General features: G+C 53.6%; 1 protein-coding gene across 2 annotated transcripts in view; it reads right to left on the reverse strand.

Moving 5' to 3' along the window:
- Positions 1–10,861, reverse strand: part of PAX9 (paired box 9) — a 29,321-nt gene extending 18,460 nt beyond the window's left edge. Inside the window, exons 1-4 of one of the 2 annotated variants that reach the window (XM_028507190.2) lie at positions 10,746–10,861; positions 5,192–5,576; positions 3,801–4,427; positions 771–913 (exon numbers count right to left, since the gene is read on the reverse strand). In XM_028507190.2, coding sequence (XP_028362991.1) covers positions 771–913; positions 3,801–4,427; positions 5,192–5,195 — 774 coding nt within the window. In that variant the 5' untranslated portion in view covers positions 5,196–5,576; positions 10,746–10,861. Of the gene's footprint in view, positions 1–770; positions 914–3,800; positions 4,428–5,191; positions 5,595–10,745 lie in introns of those variants that run through there. The other variant, XM_036029104.1, reaches the window with a different exon arrangement.
- Positions 10,862–15,162: the final 4,301 nt, after the last annotated feature.

Genomic DNA, 15,162 nt, shown 5'->3' on the forward strand with positions numbered 1-15,162 from the left:
AGAGAGAGTTTGGGCTTTGAACTCGTGATTTTAGCATGGTGATGAATTTAGACTCCAAACTCTGGGGCTTTTATTGTTGTGGTTGCTTGATCTTTCTCAGAAAAAAAAAATAGAAAACAAGAAACACGGGTGGCTTAATTTTTCTTTAGTAGTGTCGGGGGAGGGACAGAGGGAAAAAAATTAAACGGTCCACAGCCAGTCCGTATAATTTGAGGTTTTCTCACTAAGCTCCCTTGGGAGATTCCGACGTGACCTTTAATCGGGAAATGGTAACTTTATTAAGATTATCTGGTTGCCCTCTTCCCGCTACCACAGGACAAGCCACGCTGGTTAGTCCTCCGGGAGCCGCGGTGTGCGCGCGCCGGAGCGGAGCGCGAGGCCCCCGCAGTTGCGGAGCCGCGACCTCCCACGTGCGCTCCACGCTCCACGGGCGGGCGTGGGGGACACTCGCCCCGCAGCCTCTCGGAAGCGCCCCCTGGCCCTCTTCGGGTAACCCTGGCCCCCAGACGACCGGCGGAAAGGGCTCCGAACAGGCGCGGAGGCGCTTCCAGGCCTCCGCGACCCTGGCGGGGGTCGACGCCTCAACTGCGCCCAGGAAGGAAGGGGGAGCCTTTCCCGCCGCCCCCCGCAGTCTGGCACGGCCCGGCTCGCGCGGGGGCCTGCGGGCGGCCTGGGCTTCCCCTCCCTCCGCCGAGGTCGGGAAGGGATCGCGCTCCTCCAGCGCCCAAACGCAGCCGCAGCCGCAGCCGCAGCCGCCCCTCGCACCTCACCTGACCGTACTTGGCTTCCTGCTCCAGGGCTCCCTTCTCCAGCCCGTTTACCGCGTGCGGGGCGGCGGCGGGGAAGTTGTTCCGTCCCAGACTGCTCCACTCCTCCACCTTGGGGCTGTGGTAGGGGGAGCTGTCGCTCACTCCTGGGGAGGAGAAGACCTCAGGCTGGTGGCCCCAAACACGTGCCCCCTCCTGACACGCGACCCGAACCCGCGACCCGCGACCAGCGAGCACTAGGGCTCCGACCTCCTTCCACCCCGGGCCCTCGGCCTCCCACGGGCGCCGGGCCTACGCGCGGCCTCTGCGGCTTGCTGCCCAGGGCCCGGTAAAGTGGACTGCCTCAGAGTAGGCCTCTCCCAGATCTCTCACCCGCCCGCCTTCGGAAAGATTTTTTTTCTTTTCAACCGGTCTTTGATTTTCCCTGGCTCCCCCAGAGAAACCAGTGGAAGGAACCTGACAGTTTTGCGAAAATGTTTCCAAATCGGGGTAAGCCCCCGTGAAGCTGGTTGTACCGTTCTCCCCAGTCCTAACCCAGCGTGGACTGGGGGTTACAACAATCTGGGAATGGAAAGGACTGACAAGGGAGAGAGGAGCATCCTGGCTGAACCACCTCCGTGCTGGGCGTAGACACATCCAGGTAATGCTCTCTAGAGTAGGGACCTGGTAGTTCTGTCAATGAATGGAACAAAAGGCCTGCAGAGTTCTTTGCAAACACAACGAAATGCTGCCTGCAATACACATGCAAAATACATGTGCATAGGTTTTCCCCTGTGTGTGACCAGCCTCGATACCCTTTCTCTATACATGGAATATGAGGGTATGTGCACATGACTCAAAAAAAAAAAAAAAAGGATTGCAATTACCATTGTAAATGCCATGCACATCATTTTGTGGTGATTTTATGATATAAAAGGTCAAGAAAATGAAAGTAGAATTAAATGTTTGTTAAAGGAATGAAGGCACCAGTTATCCTTTATGTTCTTAATAGAGATGCAAGTAAGTTATGTGGCGTAGACTGACTACCACAACACCTAAGGGACTGCATATTGAATCATTGGCATCTTTAAGTGACCAAGTGCAATTTTAAGCAGAAGATGTTTGAAGACTGTGAACAGTGTGTTCTGTCTTTGAGACCTATGGGTGGAGGACCAAAGTTTGACAGAGCCACTACAACTTGATTTTAAATACTTCCATCTGACACAGTGCTTGGAAGTTTTGTAGAAATGGTCCATTTTAGAAACAATCTTTTTATATTCACAGATTTGTCAGAAAACAGGTTATTTATAGCTAGCATCCAGAATCAACAACATCTAGAATGAAGAGTTACTACTCTCAACAATCCAATACTTTTCCAACTGACATTTGGTCTGATTGTAGGATCCCCAGAGAAGAAAAGTTTTCTTTTCAACTCTGTCGGTCTCCTTTCACTGTCCCTCCCCCTCTCCAAAGAATTAGATTGTGTTCCAATTTGCACCAGGAAACTGTATTTTGGCCCAGAACTGCCAGTCTGTCTTTGCCTTCCCAGACAAAAGGCAATCGGTGGGCACAAGCCTGAAGTTATCTTAAGAAATTGAGATCCCCCGGTGAGCCCCCATTTCTGCTGATCTCACACTTTCCCATGAACAGGGGCTTCCTTTAAATGTCAGTGAGGTCAGTTTATCCTATAAATCAAGGGCAAACTCTCCAACTAAAGCTCCAGACCAGCTCTGAACTCCTAGAAGGGTCTTGTAAATTCACAGGGAACAAGAAGATGAGAAATTGGGGCTCTGATTTAATGATTTAAAAGATAATTGTGCCAATGTGGTGGTAAATAAGAAAGGCAGGAACTAATCAAAGGAACTACTTCCTCCACCACCCCTTCCTATTTAATTTTTCCTCCACACATTTTAAACTTTGGCTGAGAAATTAAGAATGTAGGCTCTTTGTCTCCGCAATATTTAAATTCTGTGTCTGGGATATTCTGACTTTCTTTTCGCCCTACCGAGAAAGAAATTTATGCCATTTTTTTTGTTTTGCTTTATTTTAACAACGCAGTAAAAGAAAACAAACCCGGGGCTCTTGAGGAAGCCGGAGGGAACAGAAGGGCTCCGGGAATCGTTCTTATCAAGCAGAAAAGACACTGAGAGCACCGCAAGGTCAAGGGTGAGAAAGGAAAGGAACTGTGGGGTGGCACCGTTGAAAACATGCAGGGGCTAGATGCCCACTTGCAGTTCCGGGGGCCTCAGGAGCCTAGAAGGAAGCAGCAGGAGCGGAGAAACAGAAAAGAACAGAAGAGAGGACAGCAGGGAATCGCCGAGCATTTTGTCTCCACCGCGGCGGTGGTTGGTGGCACTTTCTAAGATATGTATATAGTGATGTCTGTTCAGCTAAGAGAGAGAGAAGGAGAGAAAGAAACATAGCAGAAAATTGTCCCAGAATGGGCAATGCAGTAACATGCAAGTTGCTAGTAGTAACTTTCGGACCTCCGTTTCCGAGGAAAACGAAGTGAAGCATAAGAATGAAACCAATTAGCTGACATTTGAACTTCCTGCCTGAGCAAATTTGGCCTGATTGCTAGAATCCTCAAGAAGAATACTGCATTTTCCACAGGGTGCTCCACTCCTCGCGGCCGCATCTGATCCCCACACAAGCTGCCTGCAGCCAGCAGCCCAACGCGGGCTGTGATCTCTCGGGCTGCGCCCCAAGTCCGGCCCCGGCCGTGCTCCCCAAGTGAGCGAGCAGGTCTGAGGCTGCGGTGGCGGGTGAGGCGGGGGAGGGTGGAAAATGCGAACCATGTGTTGGGGATGGGGGGAAGTTATGGGTCTGGTAGTTTGAGATGAGGCAGGAGACTGTGTGTGGCAAGGAAACCGAGGGCATGAATTTCAAGTTAATGAGATCAGGACACCCCCTGGGAAGACTCCTTATATTTCCAAAGGAAAAAGCCCCAGGTGGTGGGATAGACACTGGCCGAGGCCCCAAATACTGAGACCCTAGCGAGGATGCGGAGAAAGGCTCTGCACATCCTCACAGCGGCCCTTGAGCCCTCCTTACCTTGGTCGGTGATGGAGCGAATGCCCAGGATGTCGGTGACGGAGTGCGAGGACGGCCAGGTGCGCGGCATGGCCACCGAGCCGGGGATGGCTGGCACCCCAGGTGGCGTGGGCACCTTAGCGGCGGCCGCAGTGATGGGGCTGGGGTAGGAGTAGATGTGGTTATAGGGCAGCGCCGGCTGCGGTGCAGGCTGGTGCTGTTTGTATGAGTCGTAATGGCCCTGTTGGGCCAAGTTGCCGATCTTGTTACGCAGGATGCGGCTGATGGAGCTCACAGAGGGCACGTTGTACTTGTCACACACGCCGTCGGCCAGTAGGCGGTCCCGGATCTCCCAGGCGAAGATGCCGGGGTCCCTCTGCTTGTAGGTCCGGATGTGCTTCACCACAGTGGGGGTAGTGACCCGAGGCTTGCTGCCCCCGATGGCTCCAGGCAAGATCGAGCCTGTCTCGTTGTAGCGCGCCAGGATCTTACTGACGCAGCCATGAGAGACCCGTAGCTGGCGGCTGATGTCACACGGTCTGATGCCCAGTTGGGCCAGTTCCACGATGCGAAGCCGGATGGCGTTGGGCAGCGGCCTCCCGTTCACGAATACTCCTCCCAGCTGGTTCACCTCCCCAAAGGCTGGCTCTGCAAAACAAACACAGGGCGCGCAGGGACGCGCACCCGCAGTTTGGGACAGTCGCCTGCCACTCGGCCTCCTCCGGCCTCCGTGCGCGGCGGGGGGCAAGGTGGCTGCATCCGCCCAGGGCTGACGACCCAGGCTTTCCTCACATCCTACGGCCCCTGAGTTTTGAGGAACGGCCCCAAACCACCGCGGTCGAATCAGACCCCCTCCCAAATTCCGGTGGTGCTTGCGGCCGCTAGAAACAAATAAAGTGGTGAGACGCGGGGCCGCTCCGAGTGTTCAAAAGTCTCGGAATCAGTCGGGGAAACCGGTCTTGACGCCTGCAACTGGCTCCTACTCGGCTACCGGGCGCTTAAACCCTTGGGCTGCTCCCCCTTGATCCTCAGCGCCCCGCCTTGGGGACCTGCGCAATTAGACAAGCTCTAGGGGAAGCTCTTTTTTTTTGTTTTTGTTTTTTCTGTTTTGTTTGCCAGTGTGCGTGTATGTGAAACAAAACTTGGTCTGCCACTGGGGCTGCGGCGCTTGCGGATGCCACCGCTCCTTTCTCTTAAAATCAGAAAATGGCATCAACAGCAACCCAGTAGCCAGAGTTTAGACTGAACTGCTGTGCGCCTCTGACCCTTAGCGTGTTCCTACAAGTTGTAGAGCAAAGTCAATAAGGAGAGTGTGAGCGCTCAGAGGTGCGCGCCCTCGCGTTCTCTCTCCCTCCCTCTCTTGCTTACTCCCTCCCTCTCCGGCTCTGACAGCGTCCCCCGCAGCCACTCACCCATTGCTCCGAGCAGCACACCAACCGGGCCCCAGTTCCGAGCTCCCAGAAAGAAACTTTTCGCACGGCCTCAGTGGCCCAGCCCGTCGCTGCCCCAGGCCGTGGGTGCCTCCGCTTCTTCCCCGGAGGAGGCGGCGAGAGTGCAAAAGGAAGGAGTAAAAGGAAGTCTGTGCCCCGTAGAAAGTGGCTTGAGTTCTGCATTTCAATCTAAGCAGCAACGTGGGCTGGGCTGAGCGGGGCGGGCGGCTCTGTCTATCACTCACTGTGGACACGCCCCTCACAGAGGAGGGCCCGAGGGCAAGCTGCGTGGTGATTGGTGCGGGCCGGTGAGCGACAGCACGGTCCGGGAAAGTCCTTCCGCTGTCTCATCATGCTTGCTCCGCACCTGGGTGACTCAATAAAATGGAAATTGGTGTTTGACACCTTCTGAGGAATAACGCAAGTAGACAGCAAAATCAGGCTGATGAAAATGCTGAATAAGCAAATTAAAGCTTTTGGTCACCATATGACAGACTCGAAGAGAGAAGGGGCTGAGGAGACTTGGGGGGGGGGGGGGGGCGCCTACGAAGTTCTTAGAATTGTTACGTGTGGACATTACCTCACCCCAGGAGATGAAAGCGAAGGTGAGGGAAGGTGGGCCCATCGGAGAGACTGGGAGGTATAGGGGAGACAAAGTCAGAGGAGGAGGCCACGCTTACCACCAGAGGGAAACCTCTCCTTGCCCCCCCCCCCCCCCCCCCCCCCCGCCACGGGACTAGCGCCACACCACAGTCTCTAGCGGAGGGTGCGTCCAGGAGCTCGGGGAACACTGCAGCCACGCAGGCTGCAGACAGAGGCCACGCGGGGCTCAGAGAACATAACCACGCGCGGCTGAAGCGAGCGCACAGCCACCTTGGACTGATGCCTGCGCGTGGGGTGCGCTCAGGGGAGGCCCGAGCGCCCCTGCGCTCCGCCGAGGTGCCGGCCCACTGGCGCCCGGTGCAAACATCTGCCGGTTTCCCCCACCACCACAAAACCACTGCAAAGGGGTTTTGTTTAAATATAAAAAATACTTTATCCCGGGAAGATGAACACCTGGTCTGCATGTGTATGCAATGCCCGCATCTTCGGTTTACCTACCAGAGGCCCCGGGGTTCAGCCTTCCTCTGAGTTTCCACTTCGTTCACCCTAAATCTACTCTAAAGTGTACAGTTCTCTCTTGGGTGGTCAAATTATTCTCCTTTTGAGTGTGAGTTATAGAGAATGCTTATCAACATTTTACAATACGGGGAACATTGTTTTAAAATGAACTTTGCAGTTGTCCTGCTTCAGGTCTATGATACGCATACTGTTTATTAACTGACTGCTCCTTCCAGGACTTGGGCTGATCCTCTCACAGTCTCAAGGCATGTGTGTTACTCTGGTCTACGGAGAAGCTGACTGGGCCAAGATCCCGGGGAAGTAAGTGGCAAGAACCCAGTAGAAACTAACGATCCTCTGTGCTTTTTGGAATGAAGAGCAATCTTCAGATTCTTATTCTTCTATGGCAGGCATTCTATGCTCAAATTTCCAGGTACAAAGGATTTAAAAGATAAAGGAAAGATGAATTTGATTACACTTCATTCTTTACAATCCATTTCCCATAACTAGGAATACAGTACTTGAACTTATCTGCCTGCCCTCTCCCCAACTGTTTCAAATCTCAAAGTTTGACTTGATAGGGATTTCACTGGTCCTGACCCCCAATACCTGTTGAGTCACACCGACAGGCACTTTACAACGCAAAGGTCTTTTGGAATCCAAGCTTTTAAAAGCAGCAGCAGCAGCAGCAGTTCCTTCTTGGGGCTGGGGTACAAATTAGTTGAGACTGAAATGTCTGAGGAGAGCTTATGATTCTGCCTTAGGCTTTTTGGTAGGAAGAAACATGCTGGGCATCTTGATCAGGAATCCCTCTGGCCCCTTCCCCCTCAGAAACACACAGTGAGTAGCAACCTACTGTGGGCGGACTCTGCTCAGCCCCAGCGCACCCAGTGAACATTTTGGGGTTTGAGGGGCTGTGGTGTCAGTAAAAAGCTGTTCTGCCTTGGGGCTGGCAAGACCCAGTGCTTCATGTAAACTATGAGCTCTCTTTGAGGGCTATAGCTGGATCTACAGCACCAGCATAGAAAGGCCTAGAGACTCTTATTCAGAGTTCTGACTAGGTGGACCTAACACACTCCCATTCCCTCATCTCCTGCAGCTGCCTCATCTCCGGGAGCTCCTGAATGGACAGGTCCGCAGCTATCTGTCCGTTTCCACCTGCTGGACTTGGCCTTGGCCTGGCACATGGTCATAGCTGCGGGGACTCTCTGCTCTGTGGTAGCCCGACAAGGCCTCATCACACCTCCAGTAGGTGGGTTGGGGGACAAAGAGGAGGTACAGCGCGCTCAGCTCCCCGCATTCCCGACAGTACAAGTAGAATCTTTGGTGTTTTGGAAAACTCAAGTACCCGGGAAGCCCAGAATGGGGCTCCTGGGGCAAGAGAAATGGAAGCTTCAGGGAATCCTAGAGGAAGGGGTTGATTCTGAACCCTCCACGGGAGGCATGAGTGCTGTGGCCAGGTATTAGGCCATCAGATGAACACAGACAAATGACCTGAAAGAGTGACAGAGACAGAAGAAGGGAGGGAGGGAGGAGGGGAAGACAGGAGAGAAGAAAGGAGGGAGGGAGGAGGGGAAGACAGGAGAGAAGAAAGGAGGAAAGGAGAGTCTGAGGAGCAGCAACCCTAGGCGGTGGGCATAGGGGTGCAGCACTTCGAAAAAGAGCAAGGGGTCAGCTAGGGTCAGCGTCCCCCTGGTTACTGCCCTCTCTGGACCCGGGAGATCACACAGAGATCGGAAGAATTTCGACTAAAAGAAATTTAAGACCAAAACCAAAACACAACCAGTACGGCCTGCAGCTAATGCAGGCTGGGGAGAAGCCAAAAGCCCTTTCCAGGGCGCTGTCGAGGCCTCCTTTGAGAAGAGACCCACTCTCTGGGTAAATATTTACTCAGTGGGAGACTAGAAACTGGCCGGGCGGGAGAGTGTGAAGCAAGGGGTTTACGGGGTTTGGAGAGAATCCCTATGCTCAGCACTGAAGGGAGCAAACATGTACTTCCGCCCGAGGGGAGCCGAGGCTCAGGACTCCAGAGGCAGTCCCGCCTGGGCTTGCGGCTTGGAGAACTTTACTCCGCAACGCGCCTTTTGGGGTGGACTGTCACCCTGCACCTGCGGGCGGAGGCCAGGTGCTTTAAAGTCTTCATAAATCTGTCAGCAGGCCCAGTGCTGCGGGCGGTCACCTGCGGCGACCCCCTCCTGGCCCTAGTGCTGTCTGAGGAGGTATTTGGACCGTGGACTAGAATCCAGCTCCTTCCGCCCTAGCGCGGCCTGGCCAGAGTCGCCTGGGGGATGCCGAGGTCCGACCCGGGTGCAACATGCTTTGCTGGGAGCAGGGAGCCCTCCCTTGCATCTCCAACCTCAACGGATGCCCTGGGCTGTTCTGCCAGGTGCCTGCATACCCAGGTCTACGAGCCAGAGACGACCGCTGCGGGTAGGGGTGCGGGTATAGCTAGAGAACGGCCCGTGTTTGCGCTGGAGAGGGGTCTGCTGTTCCCGGTCGCACTTAACGAAGAGCGAAGAGCGGAGTTGGCACAGGCGAACATTAGGCATCAGGCTCCTCCAACTAGCCCCCTGCCAGAACAAATAGGACTTCAAGTAAGGCCGGAGTGGCGGTGCCCGTAGCTTGCCCTGCGGGGAAGTTTCGGGGATTTGTAACAGTCAGAATATGAGCTCCTGGGTGGGTTTTTGAAACACAGAGCAAAACACAGTTCTTTCATCCGTCTGAGGGAGGAACGAGGTAGAGGCGAGATCCCGCATCCGGCTCCCGCACCCGGAGCGGCTCTCGTAGGGTAAGTAAAGGACAGCGCGCGGTGCAGCGAGAAAAAAGTTGGATTTCTCGGATCCTCACGGAGCTGTGCTGCCAACACCGGCCGTGGGTTTCAACACCGATAGGCCCACGGCCGGGTCCTGGTCTCGCAGGGTCAGCGGCCTCTCCTCAGCCCTTTCCACCCCCCAGCGACCGTTGCAGAGTGGCAGCGAGCACCGCACGCAGTCCCGGAGGCGAGGGAGGGAGGGTCCACCCCGGGCTGAAGCCGAAGGATCAGCGCCTGGAAGGCGGGTGGGGGGCGGCATGGGGGGCGGCAGGGGCGTCAGCTGGAGGAAAAGGCCGAGCAGCGAGGGAGAGATGGCCCTCCGTGGCCCTCAGCCCTAGCCAAGCCGGGGCGGGGTGGGGGCTGGGGGAGTGGGGCGCCGGCACACTGACCTGCCAGCTTGGCTTCCCGGGCTGCTGACGCGACTGGACGCAGCAGCCCAAGAAGAGGCCGCAGGGGCCCCCGGAGAGGCCCGGGGGATTCTCCCAGAGTTGCCAAGGCCTCCCTGCGGCCTCTCTGCCTTCCTGCGGACGATGCTCCGAAACAAGACCCTTTCCCCAAAAGACAGTAGCCCACCAAGGCGATCCAGAGCGCGGCTATCCGGCTGCCAGCCTGGGGTCGGCCCCAGGGCTGCGAGCGCTCCTCGCCCGCGGTCTCCTGCCGTGGGCAGGGGAGGGGCCTGCTGCCGCCTGGAACCCGCTTTTAATTCTCCGCCTGCCTGTTTCCGATCACTCGGGGTTGGTTTTTCTGTTTGCTCACTCCTTCTGTTACAATAAAAACAATCGACATTTCTTTTCAGTTTCCCCATATTAGCGTCACTCAGTAATTGTTCTCCACCCCTTCCCCCAAAGTCGAAGGCGAGCAGGATTGCTCGCACTGGAAGGTTTCTGAGTATATAAGCAAATCTTCCCTAAAGACTTTAAGTAAAAATAAATAACGGCCCGGGAAATTGCCGTGACCCCAGCATCACTTTCTGAACGCAAATTACACCCATTTTTCAGTTTTCAACAGCGGAATTACTTTCAGAAGGGCGGCGCGGGGCCCCTTGTGATATGGTTACATGTGTTTATTAAGTCCGCGAATGAAAGAGAACACATTTCTGCGCGCCGGGCGAACCTCGCGGCTGCGGGCCGGTCAGTGTCGTCTAGAACCGGGTCCTGGTCAGGGCCCTCGGCGAGAAGGGTCCCTGCAGGGGGCTAGGCCGAGCCTCTCGCCGCCGGGGGAGTGCGCTCCCCTCAGCCGGGGCGCAGCGTCTGCAGCCTCCAGCTGCCCCGCGACCCGGGAGGACGCCGTCTGCGGCCCTTGTGCAGCCCCGAGCTGAGGCGGCCCGAGAGGGTTGCAGCTGCGAGTGGGGAAAGCAGAGCTTCGGGGTTTTTAAAGACCCGGCCCACAGGGTCCCTGAGAGAGCAGGGCCGCTGCCTCCTCTCGAAGACCCGATTGGCCTAAAGGCTGTCTGGGAAAGATAAACGCGAACCAGGCCGCGCCTCTGCGCCTCGGTGTCGGCCCCCCAGCCACTGCCCAGCCCGCGGGCAGCCCCCGCGCCCCGCCCCGCCTCGCGGCGGCTCCGGGGCTGCAGCTTTCCCGCGAGGTCCTCGTTGCCCGCGGGCTCCCAGCGCGGGAACCCACCTGCGGGCCGGCCGCAGTCCCGGTGCCAAGCGCGGGCATGCCTCCTATCTTCAGTGATGCAGGGAACCGTGTCCCGCTCACTTCGGGGTCTCCTCGGATTGCGGGGCGGGGTGGGGGGCGGTGTGACCGAGAGTCGCGTGGCGTCCGGCGACGCCTGGCGGGCCCTGCAGCCCGGGCCACCGGCGGGACGGCGGGACCGCCCCGCGCCGCGCGCTGCTCTCGAGGCACAGGATTTACAGCGAGCCACCTTCTCCGAGCTATTCCACCACCAGCCGCGCTGACCCCGAGAACGGGGACTCCTGCTGCACTGTCCTCGCTTGCCCCCCGCGAAACAGTGAGCGGTGGCCGGGAACAGAGAGGCAGGGTCCGAGGCCTGGAAAATTTCCCGCGGTCTTCGAGGCCCCGTCGGCCTCCCCCGGAGGTACCTCGTCACAGCGCCATCTACAGGTGGCAGATGGGGATCGCGCTCCCTAAATGATTTTTGCCAGGGTTGGGAAAGGCCTTTGAACGTCCACAGAACTTTGATAGCCCGAAACATTCAGTTCCCCATTCCAATTCCTCCTCCACCCTCGACTCCACTAGGCTCCAAATCCCGGTACCTATCTCCACCATGTTCCGAGGCAAACCCCAGTATCAGTCTTTTCATGATTCACCAAAAGCCCATCTCCCACCGGATCCCAGGCTGGATCGTCTCGCGGTCTCCAGAGGCTACTAAGGACCATGGGCTGTGAGCTCTTTCTGGGCTGGGAGCTGTTCCTGCGCTGCGGCTGGAAAGCCGGAAACTGCGGAGGCTCCGCGCGGGGAAAGGGAGCAATGGGCCCACCCTTCTCCAACTCATCCTTCCATTTGCTGAGGGCTCGCAATAATCTTACAAAGGAAGTATTATTATCTTTCCCGTTTCACAACAGATAAAACAGACTTAGATGAAATAAGAACACACAAGACACTAGGATTAAATGAGATCACCTGGTTAAGTAGATGGGGCTGTGAACCCCACCATGACCCGAGTGTCCTTGCTCTCCCCATCTCTCTGTTCTGCAGGAACAGCTCACGCTGAAGCCCCAGGAGGAGCCTCCTTACCCCAGGTGTCTGCACGGAAAGTGGACTTTCCCACTCCCCACTAACAGTTAGAGAAACCTGCCTAAGGCAGTACTGAGAGCCTGCGGCAAAGGCACAGTGGGACTGCACCCTACCCTCCTCTCCTGAGCACAGACTCCAGACAACTTAGCGTGTCGGACTGAAGGGGTGAGGGAGGGAGACTGGGATAGGGATCCAGTTGCGGTTACTGTCCCCTGCTGGTCTGGGCTAACCGGAGCATGAAGGCGCGGAGTTCAGAGACTGTGGGGACCCAAAGAGTCCCCTCCCCACTGGAGTACCGCAGCTGAAAGGCTTCGAGGGAAGCTGGACGAAGACCGTGGAGAACTGGGCATGAACTGTGCTTCACTGACACTTGTTCCCCGACTGACTGGACCTGCCCACCTGGTGCGCTCTCCTATCAACCAGCAGGCAGAGAAATCCACGTTTGTCTTTCTTGGGAATTCATTCTGGTGTGTACCTGTAGGCGTTTCTTTTTAAGACCACTGGAGTGGCGACAAAACAGAAGAAGCCGAGGAGCAATAAAATTAGAACCCTTAATTAACACAGCTAGCTAGACCTAAGGGGTTCTGAAGTACACGTGGTAACTAGCCACACTCCCTCCCTGGCTTTCCCTTGCTCTGGGGTGCATTTTGGAGTCAGCTCAACTCTTTTCTCATTACCCTAGATACAGCAGAGAAATAAATATTTCCTTTAAAACACCGTAATAATAAAAAGATTTCAGCACACCCTGACAGAGGTGGTAACCAGGAAAAGAGAAAACCACCAGGTTTTTTGGGCTAAGGTTTTACTGGCCTGGGGAAATCTTCTCTAGCTGTGGCTTGGGCGGAATTCGCTCCATTGTTGAATGGGGGCTAGAGGTGCGGGACTTCTTCCAGCTTGGACACCAGGAGCTGGGCTGCGAAATCCCAAGCTGGTGTTTTCAGTTTTAGGACAGAAATTGTGCTCCACACCAGGATCTGGCCACCCACATCTTGATCGGAATCACCAGCGCTTTGCAGGTTAGGAGGAAACGGACTATTCTTGCAGCAAGGGTCCTTATTCCAGCAATCTTCTGCTGGTGCGCGGGGTCCTAAAAGTTATCGTCCTGTCTGGGCTCGGTTCTCCCGAGAATGGATAAGTTCGGGTAGGCTCTCTGCTCCAGGACCCCAAGAGGCCCACTGGAAGCATCCAGAGCTCACCTTCTCTGCCTCCCTCTGCCAGTCAAGCATCCTGTCAGTCTAAAAACTGAAAATCTGCTCACTACTAGAGGGAAAACTTGACCTCCCGTCTCCTCCGCACTGTCAGTGGCATTTGAGACAAGCTGTATGTAAGAGTCAGTGGGAACGAAAAGTGTAACCACCTTTCCCCTGACACAACTGGAGGATAGCTCTGGGGAAATTGATGAGGGACCCAACAATGCGGTTTTCAGTGACTACATGGTGGCTAACGGAGAAACATGTAATGGAAGAACTAAATAAATATATAAACAAAGCCTCTTCAAAGTGTTTCTTTTCTGAGATGAGAGATAAAGCATGGTACATTTTTGCAGGTAAACTAATTTCAATCCCCACCACATCCGTGGACAGAGGGGGGAAAATTACTGCCTTTATGATTCACTGTCTTTTTCATCCAAATGAAACATTTTAAAATTGATGTGAATTAGTCCAAATTACTTTTCAGGAAAACTTGAGTAAATATTATTGGTTTTGTTCGGGACATGTATGTAATTTGTGCAGGTGTGGGGAAAATGTTTCAAGGCTTGTTTAAGCTGTAAAGAAATTTTCACATCTAAAAACTACTCACATATTTTAAAAAAAGATGTTTAAGGGTGAGTATATTTTAGTTTCACAGATGTACTTTGATAGCGAACTTAATGAAATCATTTTTAGTTGAGCATCAAGAATAAAAACATAAGTAATAATGAGGAGCATAGTAAAAACAAAGAAAAAAACTTCTTGAGGGAAGAATTAATAAGATAAAGAAGGGTTTTTTAGACAATACCAACATTTTGCATTTGATCCTAATTCCTACAGTTCTATGTTATTTCAGCTTTTACATATTAAGATGGTACAATTTTGGTTCAGTTGTTGAATTATATCCAGCCTCTAGGTTTAATGGCTGCAGGGGGGAGAGACAGGATTGCAACAACCTGAGATTAGCACCAGAAATGCCGGGCCAAGTTCTTATGTATGGTGTGGAGGCCACAACAGTGTGGCTGTCATTCTTAGATTCCCAGGGAACAGAGGATTGGGAGAACAGGCTGGTTCCATTTCCTGCAGGATCAAGACGCTAACCGGTGACAGTGGCTGGCCTGGGAGTCACTTCTTAGAAGGACAGAAAGCCAAGGTCATGACCACAGGGGACCTTTTAAAACCCCCTAGCACCTTCTTGCAGAACCAGAGGTGTGAATCTGATGTACTGGCGAGCTGACAACACAAATTCCCAAAGCAGTTTTTATTGCCTAAGCGATTCATATACTATTCCCTTTGGGATTGCATTCTGCCTAGCCACATGGTTCTGTTCTTGAGACACCCCTTTCAGTGGGGGAAGAAATAATGATCCCATTACTCAATGTAAAGAACTTTCCACAATGCCAGTTTAGGTTAAAATTTTTAACCCCTGAAAGTCAGGAAATAGAAAAATCAAAACTCTTTTACTTGGGTTAAATCACCCTCACTGCTCAGGCTATATAATACATTGTGTATTTACAAGCCTCCCCAGAAAGCCCATTCCAGCCACCAGGCACTGCTGCTGCTATGTTTAAAGTTGGGAGGGGGATATTGTAGTGCCACTTGACTGGGTACATTTTCCATTTGTAGACTGAGCATTTCATGCCAATAGATTTCGATGGTTACTTGCTAGGTGAAAGCACTGCACTGCAGGTATTGATAAATGGGCTTAAATATTTAAGAAAGCAAATTAACTTGTAGGCAACTAGCAGTCAACTCAAAACAAGACAGAGGTATGATGTAAATGTTTACATACCTCCCAGATCTTCCGGACACTAAACCCAGAAAGTTTTATCATTCATTTCAGCTCCATTTCTTCAACTCTGACATAAAATAGCAATTGGCATAAGTAGCAAGTAAGGTGTATTGTACTTAATTTTAATTTTAGAACTTAATGTGTGTATCCATCCATAGTTTTCCCAAGAGGAGAATATATAATAGAAAGATGTGTTAAGTTCCATGCTTGGAATTTCAGACATTGCTAAGTTACATATAAATTATGACTTCCAGAGTCTCCTCCAAATCCTTTTTCAGTGTAAGGGTAGTCAAAAAAGTGTGCATAAGTTTTCCTTTGGAATCAGATTTTTTTCTATGTTTCAGCTGTGAAACAA

Source organism: Phyllostomus discolor, chromosome 1, assembly GCF_004126475.2.
Source record: "Phyllostomus discolor isolate MPI-MPIP mPhyDis1 chromosome 1, mPhyDis1.pri.v3, whole genome shotgun sequence".
Taxonomy (NCBI): Eukaryota; Metazoa; Chordata; class Mammalia; order Chiroptera; family Phyllostomidae; genus Phyllostomus; species Phyllostomus discolor.